The sequence below is a fragment of the Myotis brandtii genome, unplaced genomic scaffold (genome assembly GCF_000412655.1).
Source record: "Myotis brandtii unplaced genomic scaffold, ASM41265v1 scaffold410, whole genome shotgun sequence".
NCBI classification, from domain to species: Eukaryota; Metazoa; Chordata; class Mammalia; order Chiroptera; family Vespertilionidae; genus Myotis; species Myotis brandtii.
The window spans coordinates 2,488,837-2,503,221 of record NW_005365764.1 but is presented as its reverse complement, the minus strand read 5'-3'; the positions used below and the strand labels follow the sequence as shown (position 1 = coordinate 2,503,221).

The window sequence follows — 14,385 nt, the reverse complement described above, 5'->3', positions numbered from 1 at the left end:
GAGCAGCCGCTCCTGCAGCGCAGCGCGGGCCCCAAGTGAATCTGGCTGCAGACCCTATGGAAACTCGGGAGTCTCCCTTCTACCATCTCACCCACCCAGGCAGATCTCTGCTTAGCAGCCTCAGGGGTCTGTGAAAACAGAATTCAGACCACGCCGCTTCCCTGCCTCAAACGGCTTCCCCATTAGACTTAAAACCCATTCTTCACTTGAGTTGACACCAAGATCCTATTGGCTTTGGCCCATTCCTATTTCTGCCCCTCTATCCCTGGCCCACTCTGCCACAGCATCCATCCAGGGCACATGCCTCAGGGCCTTTCCTTTGCCATTCTCACCACTTAGGGTGCTTTCTCCCTGGACCACTGCTGCCCAACAGAAAGATAATGCAAACCACGTGGTGATTTTAAATGTACTGAGTTGGCACAATTTTTAAAAAGAAAAAGGAAAGTGAAATTAATACTGTACTTTATTTAATCCAATATGTCCTGAATATATTATCTCAACCTGTAGCTAACAGAAGAAAATAGTAATGAGAAACTATAGTAAGCTTTGAAATCGAGTGTGTATTTTACACTTAAATCACACCTGAGTTCTAACTAGTCACATTTCAAGTGCTCAATAGACTTATATGGCTACAGAGCAGCTAGAAAGCTGACTCCTCTTGCTTCAAATGTTCCCACTCTGCCCTAGCCGGTTTGGTTCGGTGGATAGAGCTGCTGACTAAAGGGTCCCGGGTTTAATTCTGGTCAAGGGCACATGCCCGGTTGCAGGTTCAATCCCCTATAGGGGGTGTGCACGAGGCAGCCACTCAATGATTCTCTCTCATCGTTGATGTTTCTATCTCTCTCTCCCTCTCCCTTCCTCTCTGAAATCAATAAAAATATATTTTTTAAAAGTTCCCACTCCAAGAGGATTTCCCTGCTACCCTACCTCAAGTTCCCCTCATCTACTACCCTATTGTATTTCCTCACAGAATGTAATGCTCCCTGAGATTACCTTATTTATTTGCTTATACATGGCATCCTTGCCCATCCTGAACGTTCCCTGAAAGCAGAGATTTTCTTTTCGCAAATGTTTCTATGAATGAATGAATGAATGAATGAACGAACGAATGGACACTTCATTTTGCATTGTCCCCAGAAGAACAGGAAGAACCCTACAGGCTCATAAAAAGTCAGAAAATGCAGGACACAGGACAGCAAGGTGGCAATAGTATACTTACCAAATAATTACCAGCCATCATAATGCTAAGCTCATGGGCTGAGTCATTCCTCTGAAGTGGAATCCACCTGTCAGAACCTCAACACTGGGTCCCCTCAAGGGCTGAGGTTTGGGTGTAAAATCCCTGGACTCCACAGATGAAAAGCAGAAGGAAAGGAGCCAACACCTGGCTGTACCAGAAGAGTTTATTTAAAATGCAGGTGCCGGCCCAGCCGCATGGCTCAGTGGTTGAGCATCGACCCATGAACCAGGAGGTCACTGTTCTATTCCCAGTCAGGGCACATGCCTGGGTTGTGCACTCGATCCCCAGTAGGGGGCACAACCGAACGATGCAGCTGATCGATGATTCTCTCTCAGCATTGATGTTTCTATCTCTCTCTCTCCCTCTCCCTTCCTCTCTCTGAAATCAATAAAAACTTTTTTTTTAATTCAGGTGCTGGGGCACCATTCATTCAACCAATATTACTTAAAATGTCTGTGCCCTGAGTTTCTTATCAATCTAAACATACATTTACCGTACGGCAATCCCACACCAGGTATTTAACCAAGAGAAATGAAAGCATGTGCATACACAGACTTATACACAGGTGTTCATAGCAGCTTTATTCATAATAGCCCAAAATTGGAAATAATCAAAATATCCATCAACAGGAGAAAGCAAAAACAGATAGCAATTTACCCACACCGTGGAATACTACTCAGCAATGAAAAGGAGCGAAGTACTGATACAGGCATCAGCTTGGAGGAACCTCAAAAGTATTAGCTTTGGGGGGGGGGGCAGACCACAAAAAATGATATACTGTAATGATTCCATTTCTATGACATTCTAGAAGAGACCAAACTAGAATGGCACCAGCACATCAGTGGTGGCCAATAGCCAGAGGTGGTGGGAGGGGATTGCCGAGCGAGGGCCATGAGGGAACTTTTCGGAGCGATGGAACTGGTCCAGATCTGGATTGTTGTGGTCACAAGGCTGTCCACCGTTCTCAAAATTCCTTGAAGTGTTCACTTAAAATTGGCAAATTGTTTTTTTTCTGTAAATTATTCCTCAAGCCAGGCTGGCGTGGCTCAGTGATTGAGCTTCGACCTATGAACCAGGAGGTCATGGTTTGATTCCCAGTCAGGGCACATGCCCGGGTTGTGGCTCGATCGATGCCCAGTAGGGGGTGTGCAGGAGGCAGCCGATCAATGATGCGCTCCCATCATTGATGTTTCTACCTCTCTCTCCCTCTCCCTTCCTCTCTGAAGCCAATAAAAATAATTAATTTAAAATAAAAGAGGAGTCCCCTTGGACTTGCTTGTGAAATTCTATGGAGCTGGTTATCAAGAGTCTCCCATAGTAACCAGATTGCTCATCCTACTTGATTCCTTCGATAAGTACCAAGCCCAGCCAGCCCTCCCATGCGATTCCTCCTCTGCAAAGTGGGGATAATGGGTACTTCCCTATCTCTCAGGGCAATTATGCAGATAAAGTAACTGAAGTTCAATTTCCCAACTCAGACTGGCAAAGCTGCAGAGCTTCTCACACTCCCTGGCTGGGACTCCGCCCATCATGCTGAAAATGAAACCGTCCCTCCATCCTTCCCGTGGCTTCTGAAGCCACCCTCCCCAACCTCACTTCTGTCCTACCCCCAGGTCCCAAGGGTGGCCAGCCCTCCCTTCCCCAAGGCCGCTCAGAGGCCAGCTCCTCAGAAAAGCCTTCATCCACTTACCTTGCAAACTAACAGCCCCTCCACCCTTCTCTGTCCCTTATGTTGCTTTATTTTCCTTCTTAGCACTGACCACCCCCTGGCATAGCCTACAGGTATTTCTTTTCATAGCCCCTCCTAGCGAGTCAGCTTCAGCAGCGACCTGGTCTGTCCTGAACTCTGTTGCACCCCCAGCACACACACACACATACACACACACACACACACACACACACACAAATAGCAACTAATATTTACTGAGCACTTGCTATATGCCAGGCACAGTTCCAAGCATTTTACATGCAGTAATTCATGTGATTCCTTACCCTAAGGGAGGTGCTGTTTTAATCCCATTTTTACTGATAAAAAGAGTGAGGCACAGAGACGTTCATTAACCTGCCCGAGGTCACACAGACAGGAAGTGGTAGAGCCAGGGTTCAGCCCTGGGCAGGTGAGATGTGAGAGCCCAGGATGCCTGACTGCTCTGTTAGTCCATCCACTACTCTGCTCCATCGCGACAATGAGTGAATGGAAACTAAAGAGGAATAATCACGTTGCTCCCTCCCCTCCCCAGCCGGCCATGCCTGAGCGACACCAATTGCTCCTGGATGGTTACAGGAAAGAAAGCGGCAGGAGGGGCTCAGCGGGCCCATTTGACTGGGCACCCCAACAGACAAGTGGCTGTCTTCCGTTGCTTCGAACTGACCCCCTGTGGTAGTGTGGTTGATACAGGCACACCTCGTCCCATTGGGCTCCTCTCCCTTGTGCTTCTGGGTGTTGCATTTTTTATCAATTGAAGTCAAGACCCTCCACCAGCAAAAATATGACGGCCCGCTTTATTGCAGTGGTCTGGAAGCAAGCCCGCAACAGCTCCGAGGTATGCCTGCGTACGTATGGTCACTTCACTGGGAGTGTCTTATCACTGATATTTTGTTCTAATATTTGTTCTTTCTTTTTTTTTTTTTTTGGTTAATCTTCGCCCGGGGATATTCTTTTTTCCCCATTGATTTTTAGAGAGAGTGGAAGGGAGGGGGAAAGACAGAGAGATTGGTTGGCTCCGCGCACTCGCCCTGGGATGGGGCCTGCAACCGAGGTACATGCCCTTCACACGGAATCAAACCTGGAACCCTTCAGTCCTCGGGCCGACGCTGTAACCAGCCAGGGCCCACTATTTGTTCTGTGTCCTCATATTCTGGAACAGCGCCAGAGCCACCGCGGGGAAACCAGTGTCTGTTATTCCCATCAAAGCCCTTTCCATCACAACGGAGTTTATGTTACTGGGTGACTTTCGGAAGCCCTTAAGGATGGGGACTGGTTGCCAAGGAAACCAACCACGTGATTAAAGGTTGGAACTTTCAGCCAACCACCCCCCTACCTCTCCGTTAGAGAGAGCAGCTGGAGTTGGAACCAATCACCAATGGCCAATGATTTAATCAATCATGCCTATGTAATGACGCCTCAAAAAAACCCCAAAAGGATGAGAGCTCCCAGGTTACTGACTCCGTGGAGGTGCTGGGAGGGTGGTGCACTGGAGAGAACATGGACCCCCCCCCCCCCCCTCGTCTCTTCCCACAGAAACCTTGCCCACCATCTCTTCTCTCTGGCTGTTCCTGAATCTGGTAATAACTCGTAATCAAGTGAGTAACCTGTTTTCCTGAGTTCCGGGAGCCGATCTAGCAAATTGATGAAGCCCAAGAAGGGGGTCCTGGAGCCTGTGAGTTCTAGATGATGGGGCAGGAGCACAGGTGCCCCCTGGACCGGTGAGTGGCCTCTGAAGTGAGGACAGCCCTGCGGGGCTGAGCGCCCAGCCTGCGGGGTCTGACACCATCTCTGTTAGGGGCAAAAACAGAATAGTGGAGACGAGCCATAGTTATAAGAAATATTAATCATGCTCTATTAACCGTGCTTGCCTCGTTCTGATTAAAGAAAGGACATTCTGACCTGGCTGGGAGTTGTACGCCCCCAGGGAGTCAACCTTGGTCCTGGCAGTCAACCTTGGATCTTGTAGTCAACCTTGGAAGACGGTCCATTCTCATTCAAAGAACTGCCTAATATCTACTATCATGGAAAGATTAACAACCTTGTTGCCCAAACAGTGGAGTCCCACCCCAGCCCATGCCTGTGAGTTCTACTTCCCCACGTAATCCTTGTCCTGCCCTATATCAGCAGCTGGCTTACGGGGGTTGCAGAGCAGATGTTTGTGGATGACCTGCAGCTCCCCCACACTGCCGGCAGTCTTGGAATAAACGCTCATATATGATTCAACGCTGTCTCTGCCTAATTGGCTCAAGTAGCGACAGGCAGCCTGGACCCCCTGGTTGTCTGGTTTCACCTCCAGGTAGATCAGTGATGCCGAACCTATGACACGCGTGTCAGAGGTGACACGCGAACTCATTTTTTGGTTGATTTTTCTTTGTTAAATGGCATTTAAATATATAAAATAAATATCAAAAGTATAAGTCTTTGTTTTACTATGGTTGCAAATATCAAAAAATGTCTATATGTGACACGGCACCAGAGTTAAGTTAGGGTTTTTCAAAATGCTGCATGCCGAGCTCAAAAGGTTCGCCATCACTGAGGTAGATAGTGTGGGAGTTGGATTGCTTGGAGTGTGGAGAGAAAACCACATTTGGTGATGAGAAGTGCCACACGCAGAAGGCCGAGAGGAGACACAGGAATGGTTTCCTTTCCGTCCCCTCGCACTGAATCGCCTGTTACTACCCCAGCCTATAGAAGGGGAAGCCGGACCAGGGACTGTCGGGGCAGGAGAGGGAGTTGGGGCAGCAGAGCACAGCAGAGGGTGGTCACACGTAGAGACCGCTGGGAGGGGTGTGGGGAGGAGGACATACACTGGGCCTCGCTCCCCTCCCACCCCCAGTCTCCAGTTGGTGCCTTCCCGCGGGCAAACCCTCCTGGAAGGCTGAAGGCAGGGCGGGGCGTGTGGCCGGCAGGGGGCAGCCTCGGGCTACAGAGCTGGGCGGACAGAGGAACTAGAGGGGTGTGTGCAGAACCACCCGCACATCGCCTCTCTCTCACTCTGCCCTCCCTCGCCAGCGCTCAATGTAGCCAAAGGGGCCACCCCACCTCCTGGTAGAGGCCAGAGGGCCTCCCTCCGCCCGGCCCCCACCCCCGCCCCTGTGTCTTTCCAAATCACAGATCTGGCGGCATCTCCCCACTGGTTGCAGCTCCTCAGTGAATCCCTTTCCCATTGCCCTCCTAGCAGGAAGTCCTCTGGCCCTGGCAGCTCCCCTTCCCTCTCGCTGCGCCCCCGCCCCTCCACCATACCCGCCCCCCAAGTAACGGCTCCTCCTTCCCTTCTGCAGGCCTCTCCCAGTAGCTGCTGCATCCCAGCACCTAAGGCAGTGCCTGCCCTAACCACAAGCGCAGGAATACTCGTCCCTTCACAAGGACTGAGATGAGGAGGAACCAGGGAAGGAGGCGGGACCCTGAGAAGGCAGGAGAGGCAGTCACGTGTAAAACAAACGGGTTTATTTATAAGCAGGAATGCTGACCAGCAGACAGTGCAAACTCTCATGGCCTTGGGATCCACACAAGCCGGGGAACCGAGGCTACATCCAGAAAGAGTCTCTATTTAATTCACGGCTTCCCGGCTCTGCTGGGGGGATGGATGGAAAGGCGGCTGGAGGGCCTCCCGGAACTGTCCACCAGGGGGCAGGCCTGCTCCATAACCACGCCGGGTCCAACGTGGGCAGAGACCCGGGCGGGTCCAGGTAGCCAGTAAGCACATCTTGAATCCACGGTGGGAAGCCGCTCGTGTCTCCAAGGTAATGGCTGGACTCTCCGACCCTCTAAAAGTTCAGCTGCAAAGTTCAAGTCTTTTTCAACAAAGATCCAAGTACCACAGACTCAAATGGCTTCTCCAGGAGCCCCAGCCCCGTTCCTTCCACCCTCTGCAGGGAGTGAACAAGTGTGTTTGGGGGGAGTGGGCAGGCTCTTTAACAAGTAAGAATGCCCTGGCAAAACTGTTGACTTCGGCTGCTTCACGGACCCACACCACACAACACACACACACACAGACAGACAGACACAGACTGGCTCTCAGCATCTCACATCCACCTGGGATGGCGACAGGCACAGTACTAAAGTGGCCCCGCGGCTCCCCTGGGGCCTGGGACTCCAGGAACGGCGGGAGGAGGTTGGGGGAACAGGAGCACCCCTTGGGAGTCCAAAAAGGAAGGTCCAGGCTGAGGTAGAAGGAGAGAGATGGCTGCAGGAGCTGGGTCTCCAGGTCCTGAAATTCCCTGATACAAGGTGTGGCCCGGGAGCCCACACCAGACAGCGCAGGAGGGCGGGCAGCGGCGGGGCTGGCGCTCTGGCTAAGTGGAGTGAAGGTCAAAGGCAGAGAAGGCACACGCTGAGACTTGGGCTCTGTTGTGCTGCTGGCTTGTTTGCATGGTGCTTACGTTTTTTTTGGTGAGTTTTTAAACTGCCACATATTGAAATTAGATTTCCTGTTAGAGGTTTGCCATCTTGCCCGGGGCAGGGCCTCATCCAGGTTGCCTGCTGGGCCTCTGGGGGTCTGATTTTCACACCACAAACAGGAGGCGGAACCAGCAGGAAAGGATTTGAGGTGCTTCCCAAGGGTCCTTAGCTAACCCAGGGGACCCCACCCTGCACAGAACCATCTGGCTGATGACAGCCCCTCCCCCTCTGGGACCACCCTGCAGGCCCAGCATCCAGGCTGACTGGCTGCCCCTTCTCCATGGATGACTCCCACCGCGCCCCCCTCCCCCACGGCCTCTCTGGACGCTGGAACCTCCCGGGGAGCCAGAGCCCAGGGATGAAACAAGGGTTTCAGAAGCCAGGGCCACAGGCCCAGCGAGGGGGCAGCTCAGAGCGGCAGGGACCCGGACCCGCGGGGCTGCCCAGCACGTCCAGCTAGCCTTGGGAGAAGGATGCCCATGACCGGAGGGGTTCTCTGACTCTCCCTGCCTCCTCCCTGCCTGCCAGGCTGTGGAGGCCACTAAAGGAACGTGGCCTAGAAGGAGCCAGAGCGCTGGGCGTGGGGACCAGGGAGACCCCGAGGCCAGCCCACTCAGCGGCGACGCGGCCCCTGCCGGCCTGGTTAACTGGGCTTCATGCCGGCGTCAGGCACGCCCAGGTTCAGGGGCTTCTCCTCCAGGCTCTGCAGCAGAGTCTCGGGGGCCCCGCGCGGGGACCGCACTGGGCACTCCTCCTTGGAGAAGGGGACGTGCTCGTCCTTCGGGGAGCCGGAGGGGCTGGGGTCCGCGTTCCCCGTCGTGGAGCTGGCCTGGGAGGAGCACCGCGAGCTGTGGTCAGAGCTGCTGCAAACGTTCACGATGCAGGTGACATTGACGTGGGTCCCGTGGCCGCCTGGGGAGGACTCTGCAGAAGAGGAGAGGGTGGTCAGCCGGGGTCTTGCAGTGGGGAGGCCATCATGGCCTGTCCCCTGCCCAAAGGCCGGTTACGACATGTTGGTGGTCATGTTTTTTAAGAGAATTGGCTGCCAACATTTAAAATTCAGGAATTAAAAATAAAATAAAATTGCACCTTTTCCAGGAATGGCTTCTCCCAATAAACTTTGGTTCCATTAAAAATTAAAAATAACGTTTTTAAAATCTGATTCATGGCTTCCCTCGGGAGCCAGATGTGGGAGATCTGGCCATGGAGGGCCCACGTACCTGAACACGGCTGGCAGGGAGGGCTTCCGGGCACAGGTTTACCCCGCCTTCCGCCCACCCCCTGCGGGCATCTGAGTTTCCTAACTGGTCAGCGTGGGACAGAATGACGGATAAGCCGGGAGAGGAATATAAGGGGCTGGAGGCACAAGAGCCTCTCAGAAAGTGACAGCTGCTGCTGGGACTGTGGGGACCCGCTCAGCGCAAACGGGTGTGGTGCCCAGAGCGCAGGGAGGACTGGCTGGCTGTTCTCCAGTCCTCCCCCAGCCCAGCTCCCCCAACTCCAGGGGCTCCGAGAGGAGGTCAGAGCTGGTGAGCTCCCCTCTCTCAGGACAACCCCAAATAGGCCAGGGCAAGGGAGGGCTGAACTCACGGGGCCAGAAGGAAATTTCCACCCTGAGTCTGCACGGCACCCAAATGTCACCCAAAGTCACCATGGCCTTTGCACACTGTGAACGAGACACAGTGGGGGCGGACGGGGGGACCACAACGGTGCAGTGCGGGGGTTTACCCTAACCCACAGTGGCAAGAGGTGCTGGGTGTGTGGGTGGGAGGGACAGAAGGGGATCGCAGAGGCCAGAGAGGCAAGAGGAGAGCGAACAGAGAAGGGGCAGAGGGTCGAAGGGGTGGGCAGACATGGTCAGGGGTCCACACAGGGGGCAAGGAGGAACCCACACCAGGCTGGCTGTGGAAGAGGTATCGCTAAGGATCAGAAAAGTGAATCCAAAAGTTGGATGAAGACCAACAGTTTACATTTGCAGTTCATTCATTCAGTCTACAAACATTCAGGGCCACCTGCTGTGTTCTGGGCACTGACCCAATGGTCCCCCGGGAGCTCTGAGGCTGGGGTGGGGGCACTGACATCACATGAGGAGGGCAGGCCATGAAGGAGACGCAGAAGCGGGGTGCCTTGCTGAGGTGGGCAGCCTGGGGAGGAGGCAACCTGAGTGGGGTGACAGGTGGGGAAGGGGTGGCAGCCCTGCCAAGGAGGTGCCATGGCTCATCTCTAGGTGAGGAAGCTGAGGCTCAGTGGGGTTAAGGAGCCGCCTCAGATGCCCGAGGCACCGTCTGGGAGGGCATCTAGAAATGCCCACGTCCGCTGCCATTCTGCGGGGGAGCGGGAGAGACGCAGGCCAGCAGACTTGACTACTGAATACACCCAAGGAAGCTCCAGGCTTCCCGGGGGCCCCTGCAGGGGCGCCCTCCACTGAGCACTGTGATCCCTGTCACAGACCAAATCCAGGCAAAATGCCCCTCCAGAACTCACACCCGGTCCTGGGGCCTCAGGCCCAAAGGGACTGGCAACAAGCCACACAGGGGAGCCCTGGAGGCATCCCCTATTCATGTAGCTTCCCGCCCCCAAGCCCAGGGGGATGCCCAGCTCTCTCTTTACGAGCTGTGTGTCCTTGAACAGCTGTTTAAACTCTCTGGGCCTCAGTTTCCTTGACTATACAATATAATCAATATTAGTATTATAATATATTACAGAATTATAAAACAATGATATTATATAATAACGTAATACTGTAACATTAATATGTAATACTGACACTCTACCTCCCAGGAGCACGCCTGTGCCGTCCCAATGGGCAGCACAAGGCCCCCTTTCTCTGACCTCTTAGTGAGCCAAAGCAACTCACCTGGGCTCATTTCCCCAAACAGTCCCTCTCCAGTTATCCTAGATCCTTCCTTGTTTCACTCTCCCCAGCTTTAATAAATATCCCCTAAAAATAAAAAAATATGTACTACTACTTTATATTAGACTAGAGGCCCAGTGCACAAATTGGTGCACCAGTGGGGTCCCTCGGCCTGGTCTGCAGGATCGGGCTGAGACCAGCTCTGACATCCCCTGAGGGGTCCCAGATTGCGAGAGGGTGCAGGCTAGGCCGAGGGACCCCACTAGTGCACAATCGGGGCCGGGGAGGACACAGGAGGTTGGCCAGCCAGGGAAGGACTACGGGAGGCATGGCCGGACCCCAGCAGCAAGCTAACCTACCAGTCGAAGCGTCTGCCCCCTGGTGGTGAGTGCACATCATAGCGAGCGGTTGAGCAGCCTTAGCAAATCATTAGCATATTATGCCTTGATTGAACGGACAACTGGATGACTGGACACTTAGCATATTAGGCTTTTATTATTTAGGGTATGCTATACCCTGCCTGGATATCAGACTCAAAGGACAAGTTAGGGTTGTCTAGAAGGAAGGGTGCTCCTGGTGAAAGAACCCACATGGGCAAAGGTGGGAGGGAACTGGGGGGTTCAGAGAACCCAAAGAGCCTGGTGGCTGCGTGTTGCACTGGGGGGCAACCCACGGCTACTGTGCAGGGCTTCTCAGGCCCAGCTGGAAGCTGGGGCCCAGGAGGAAGGGCTCAGTTAGAAAGCAGGAAGAATCACGAAGGGGGGACGAAGCCGGGGCCACTTACCTGAGCTCCCGGAGCCAGCACGGGCCTCCCCAGACCCAGTGGGCTGGTCCCTCCCCGGCGCCTGTGGCTGGTTCCTGGTGGGCGTCCCCCTGTGCGAAGCGCTGGCCGCGCTCTCCAGGGAGCTGCTGCTGGAGCTGGGCGCCGTGGTCAGCAGGTGCTGCTGCTCGGAGCCAGGAGCTGCCTGGGCCTTATCAGCAGGCAGGTGAGGCTGGGTGGGGAAGGGAGGAGGGACAGCGGTCAGGCCTCAACCAGCTCCCCTCCTTCCTCCTTCCTCCTCCTCACCACCATCTGCGCCCTGTGTCACAAGCCCTGAAGTTTACTTGCTTCTGCCCACCGCGCATGTTCTTTCCACACAAGGTGCTTTCGGGACGTGTGCCCTCTACGGTTTCTGTGATTAGCACCTGCCTGCCCTGCTGGAGTGTGAGCCCTCCTCGGGCAGGGCTCAGAGGGCCCTGTTCTCCAAATCGTTCTCCCCTTGAGGCGGGGCAGGGGGGAGGCCCAGAGAAGGAGAGTGACTCTCCCAAGGCCACCCCCTCAGCACAGGGTGGCCCAGCCCAGCAGCCAAGAGCATGGATTCTGGAGCCAGACGCATGGGTGCAAATCATGACTTCATCACTCACTAGCTGTGTGACCTTGAACAAGTTACTTAGCCTCTCTGTGCCTCCATTTTTCACCTACTTGTATAAAGGGAGAATAACAGCCCATCTCCTAGGGTTATTGTGAAGACTAAATGGCTGAGTAAATGGTAAAATGCCCAGAACAGCGGCTGTTGCATAGTAAGTTCCATACAAGGGTTTGTTAAATCAGGGGCCACACTTTCACCCACTGCCAAGGATGAGGGTAAAGTGAGAACTGAGGCAAGTGAAGGGTTGGCGAGATATATCTTAGCGCGGTAGAGAGAGGTGAGGGTCTGAGGGTGAGCGTTTGCTGTGGGGTGGGGGCCACAGGCACGGTAGACCCCCTCCCCAGGGAACACTGAGACCCAAGGCCTTGCTCCAGAAGGAGCCAAGATTCAGGTGTGCTCTGAGCAGAGGCAGAATACCTCATCCCTCCCGGGACTGGCCAATCCTGCAGCCCTGGCCCCCAGCCCTGCCCACATTGGCTGTGGCCCCTCAGCACCTGAGCCCTGAGGAGCCCTCAATATCCCGAGGCCAGCTCATAGCCTCTTACAAGGAGGATCCTTCTAAAGCAGCCCCGGGAGGCCATGGAGGCCCAGAGAGGGTGTGTTCCCTGCTCTGAATCACACAGCTGGTCCATGGGAGGGGCAGGACCAGCCCAGAACAGTGTCCCCAAGCTGAAGACCTGCCACTGTGTCCTGACTCCCTGGCTCGCCCCTCCCCCAGTTTTCAAGGGAAGGAGGGCACTTCTAGATTTCTAGTTCATGCTGAACTTGCCCACTCCTAGCCCTGCCCTGAACTGGGACCGGCGGGCGGGAGGGAGAGGAGGCACATCCAAATGTCATTCCTCACAACCCCAGAGAAGGGGCTTTCACGTTCCTCTGCCGGTGGCCAAGGCCCAGCAGAACAGAAACCCCCAAAGGTCACAGCTGCCTCCCTCCCCCAAGGCCACAAGTTGCAAAGTTCAGACAGGCTCTGAGTGGGGCAGAAAAGTCCTGAGTGCTGCTCCTTGGGCTGGGACCCCAGAAAGGGGGGGGGGGTGCTGAGGGAGTTCATACAAAAAACCAGGACCCCAGCCAGCCAGCTCCTCCTCACCTCCCAGCCCCTCCCAGCCCAGTCCTGCCTGGATGTAGAGACCCTGGCAGAGCCACCACTAGGTCCTCCGGACGAGGGTCCATGTCTGTCTGCATGTGCGAGTGTGTGTCCATGAGGTTCACACACCCGCGTGTACAGGTGTGAAGGAATGTGAAGTGTCTATGGGGGACATGTGGGCACGTCGGCTGGGGGTGGTGAAGAGAGGCACGCCTAGGTTTGTGTCCCAGGCCACACATGAGCTGTGTGATCTTGGGAAAGTTACCTAATAGCTCTGGACCCAAGTTTCCTGGGCCGTAAAACTGGAGCAACCATCTTACTGCCTGTGTCGCAGCACGGCTGTGGGAATAAATAACGCTCAGACTGTGCCTGGCATACGTTCAGCACCTCATAAATGCCCACTCTCGTTATTAAGTGTGAGCTGTGCACGAGTGTGTCTGTGGGGGTGACTGTGGGTGAGCTCACCTATGAGGGTACGCTGACCTTTCCCAAAAGAGGGGAAGCCACTGCCCTGCCAGGCATTGGGGTTCCTTCCGCAGCAGGAGGGACGGGGAGGAGCTGAGTCATGCACTCTCTGCCCCAGCAGACTAGACCTGGGGCGCGACCAGGCAGCCTCATAGCAGGGACCACAGCCAGCAGCCGAGGAACAGGGTGGGCACAGGCTAAACGAGGGAGTGGGAGCCTGGGGACTGAAGGGCAGGCATCTGGGGAGGTGACCAGCCTCTGAGGGCAGGCCTGTGGGGGCTCGGGGTGGGGGTGCTTGGAGCAGCCCTGAATGCCTGGCCCGGCCAAACCTGCAGATTCAGACGGAGTTTCCAACCTGGGCTCTGTCACTTCCCTAGCAGCCTGACCTTATACGGGGAACAGAACCTCCCTGAATCTCGGTTTCCTCATCTGGGAAAGGGGGTGACTGTACTGGGCACCTCACAGCAGCCAGAGCCACAGCACAGGCACCGAGCCTGGCACACGGGCTCAGCAGCCGAGCGCACGGCCAGCTCAGACCTGTGCGTCAGTCCTTCCAGGGCCACACTGGGCAGCTTGAAATTGGACGGTGGGAGTGTTTATGGCACAGAAATGAGCTAACACCGCAAATCAGGGGTTCGGGGTTTTTGCCCTGCCCGGAGGGCCTGTTACCAGCACCCGCTCTATAAACAACAGCTCTCCCAAATAGTAGCTGCGTTGCTCACACTCAGTGAACACAGAACTCTGTGTAGGGAAAGGGGAAGTGAGGCCGCTGGGTCACACCTGGGACAGCTCACTGCACTGGGTGTTGGGAAACACTCGGCCAGGAAGGAGAGAAGACGTGACAGCTGGGTGCTGGGGAGGAGCCGGAGGGCACACATGCTCTCTGTGCCAGCCCTCGGCGGCTGTCAGTGTTACCGAATGGAAGCCAGAAAGAGGAAGGAGTGGCATTCGCACCCTGGGGGGATGAGAAAATGTCTGAACTCCCAAACCAGTGCTCCCGTCTGCTGGAATGCTGCAGAGCCGGGAGTCCAGAGACACGGTGCCGTGTGGCCTTGGGCAAGTCAATTCCTCTTTGCTTGTCCACAAAATCGGGACCTGAAATCAGTCGCTGGTCCCTACCAAGTCCCAAGTCCTGTGTAAGCCTCTGGCACTGGGCTGCCCGGGGCTGAGCTGCTCCCTAGCACAGTGGTTCCCAGCTGGGGGTGGCTCTGCCCTCCGGGGGCG

At 55.0% G+C, this 14,385-nt stretch overlaps 1 protein-coding gene across 1 annotated transcript in view; it reads right to left on the bottom strand.

Annotated features, from left to right (window-relative positions):
• Positions 1 to 6,373: 6,373 nt before the first annotated feature.
• TNFRSF1B (tumor necrosis factor receptor superfamily, member 1B) overlaps positions 6,374 to 14,385 on the bottom strand; it is a 49,200-nt gene continuing 41,188 nt past the window's right edge. Inside the window, exons 10-11 of the mRNA XM_005873485.2 lie at positions 10,988 to 11,195; positions 6,374 to 8,273 (exon numbers count right to left, since the gene is read on the bottom strand). Coding sequence (XP_005873547.1) covers positions 7,993 to 8,273; positions 10,988 to 11,195 — 489 coding nt within the window. The 3' untranslated portion in view covers positions 6,374 to 7,992. The remainder of the gene's footprint in view (positions 8,274 to 10,987; positions 11,196 to 14,385) is intronic.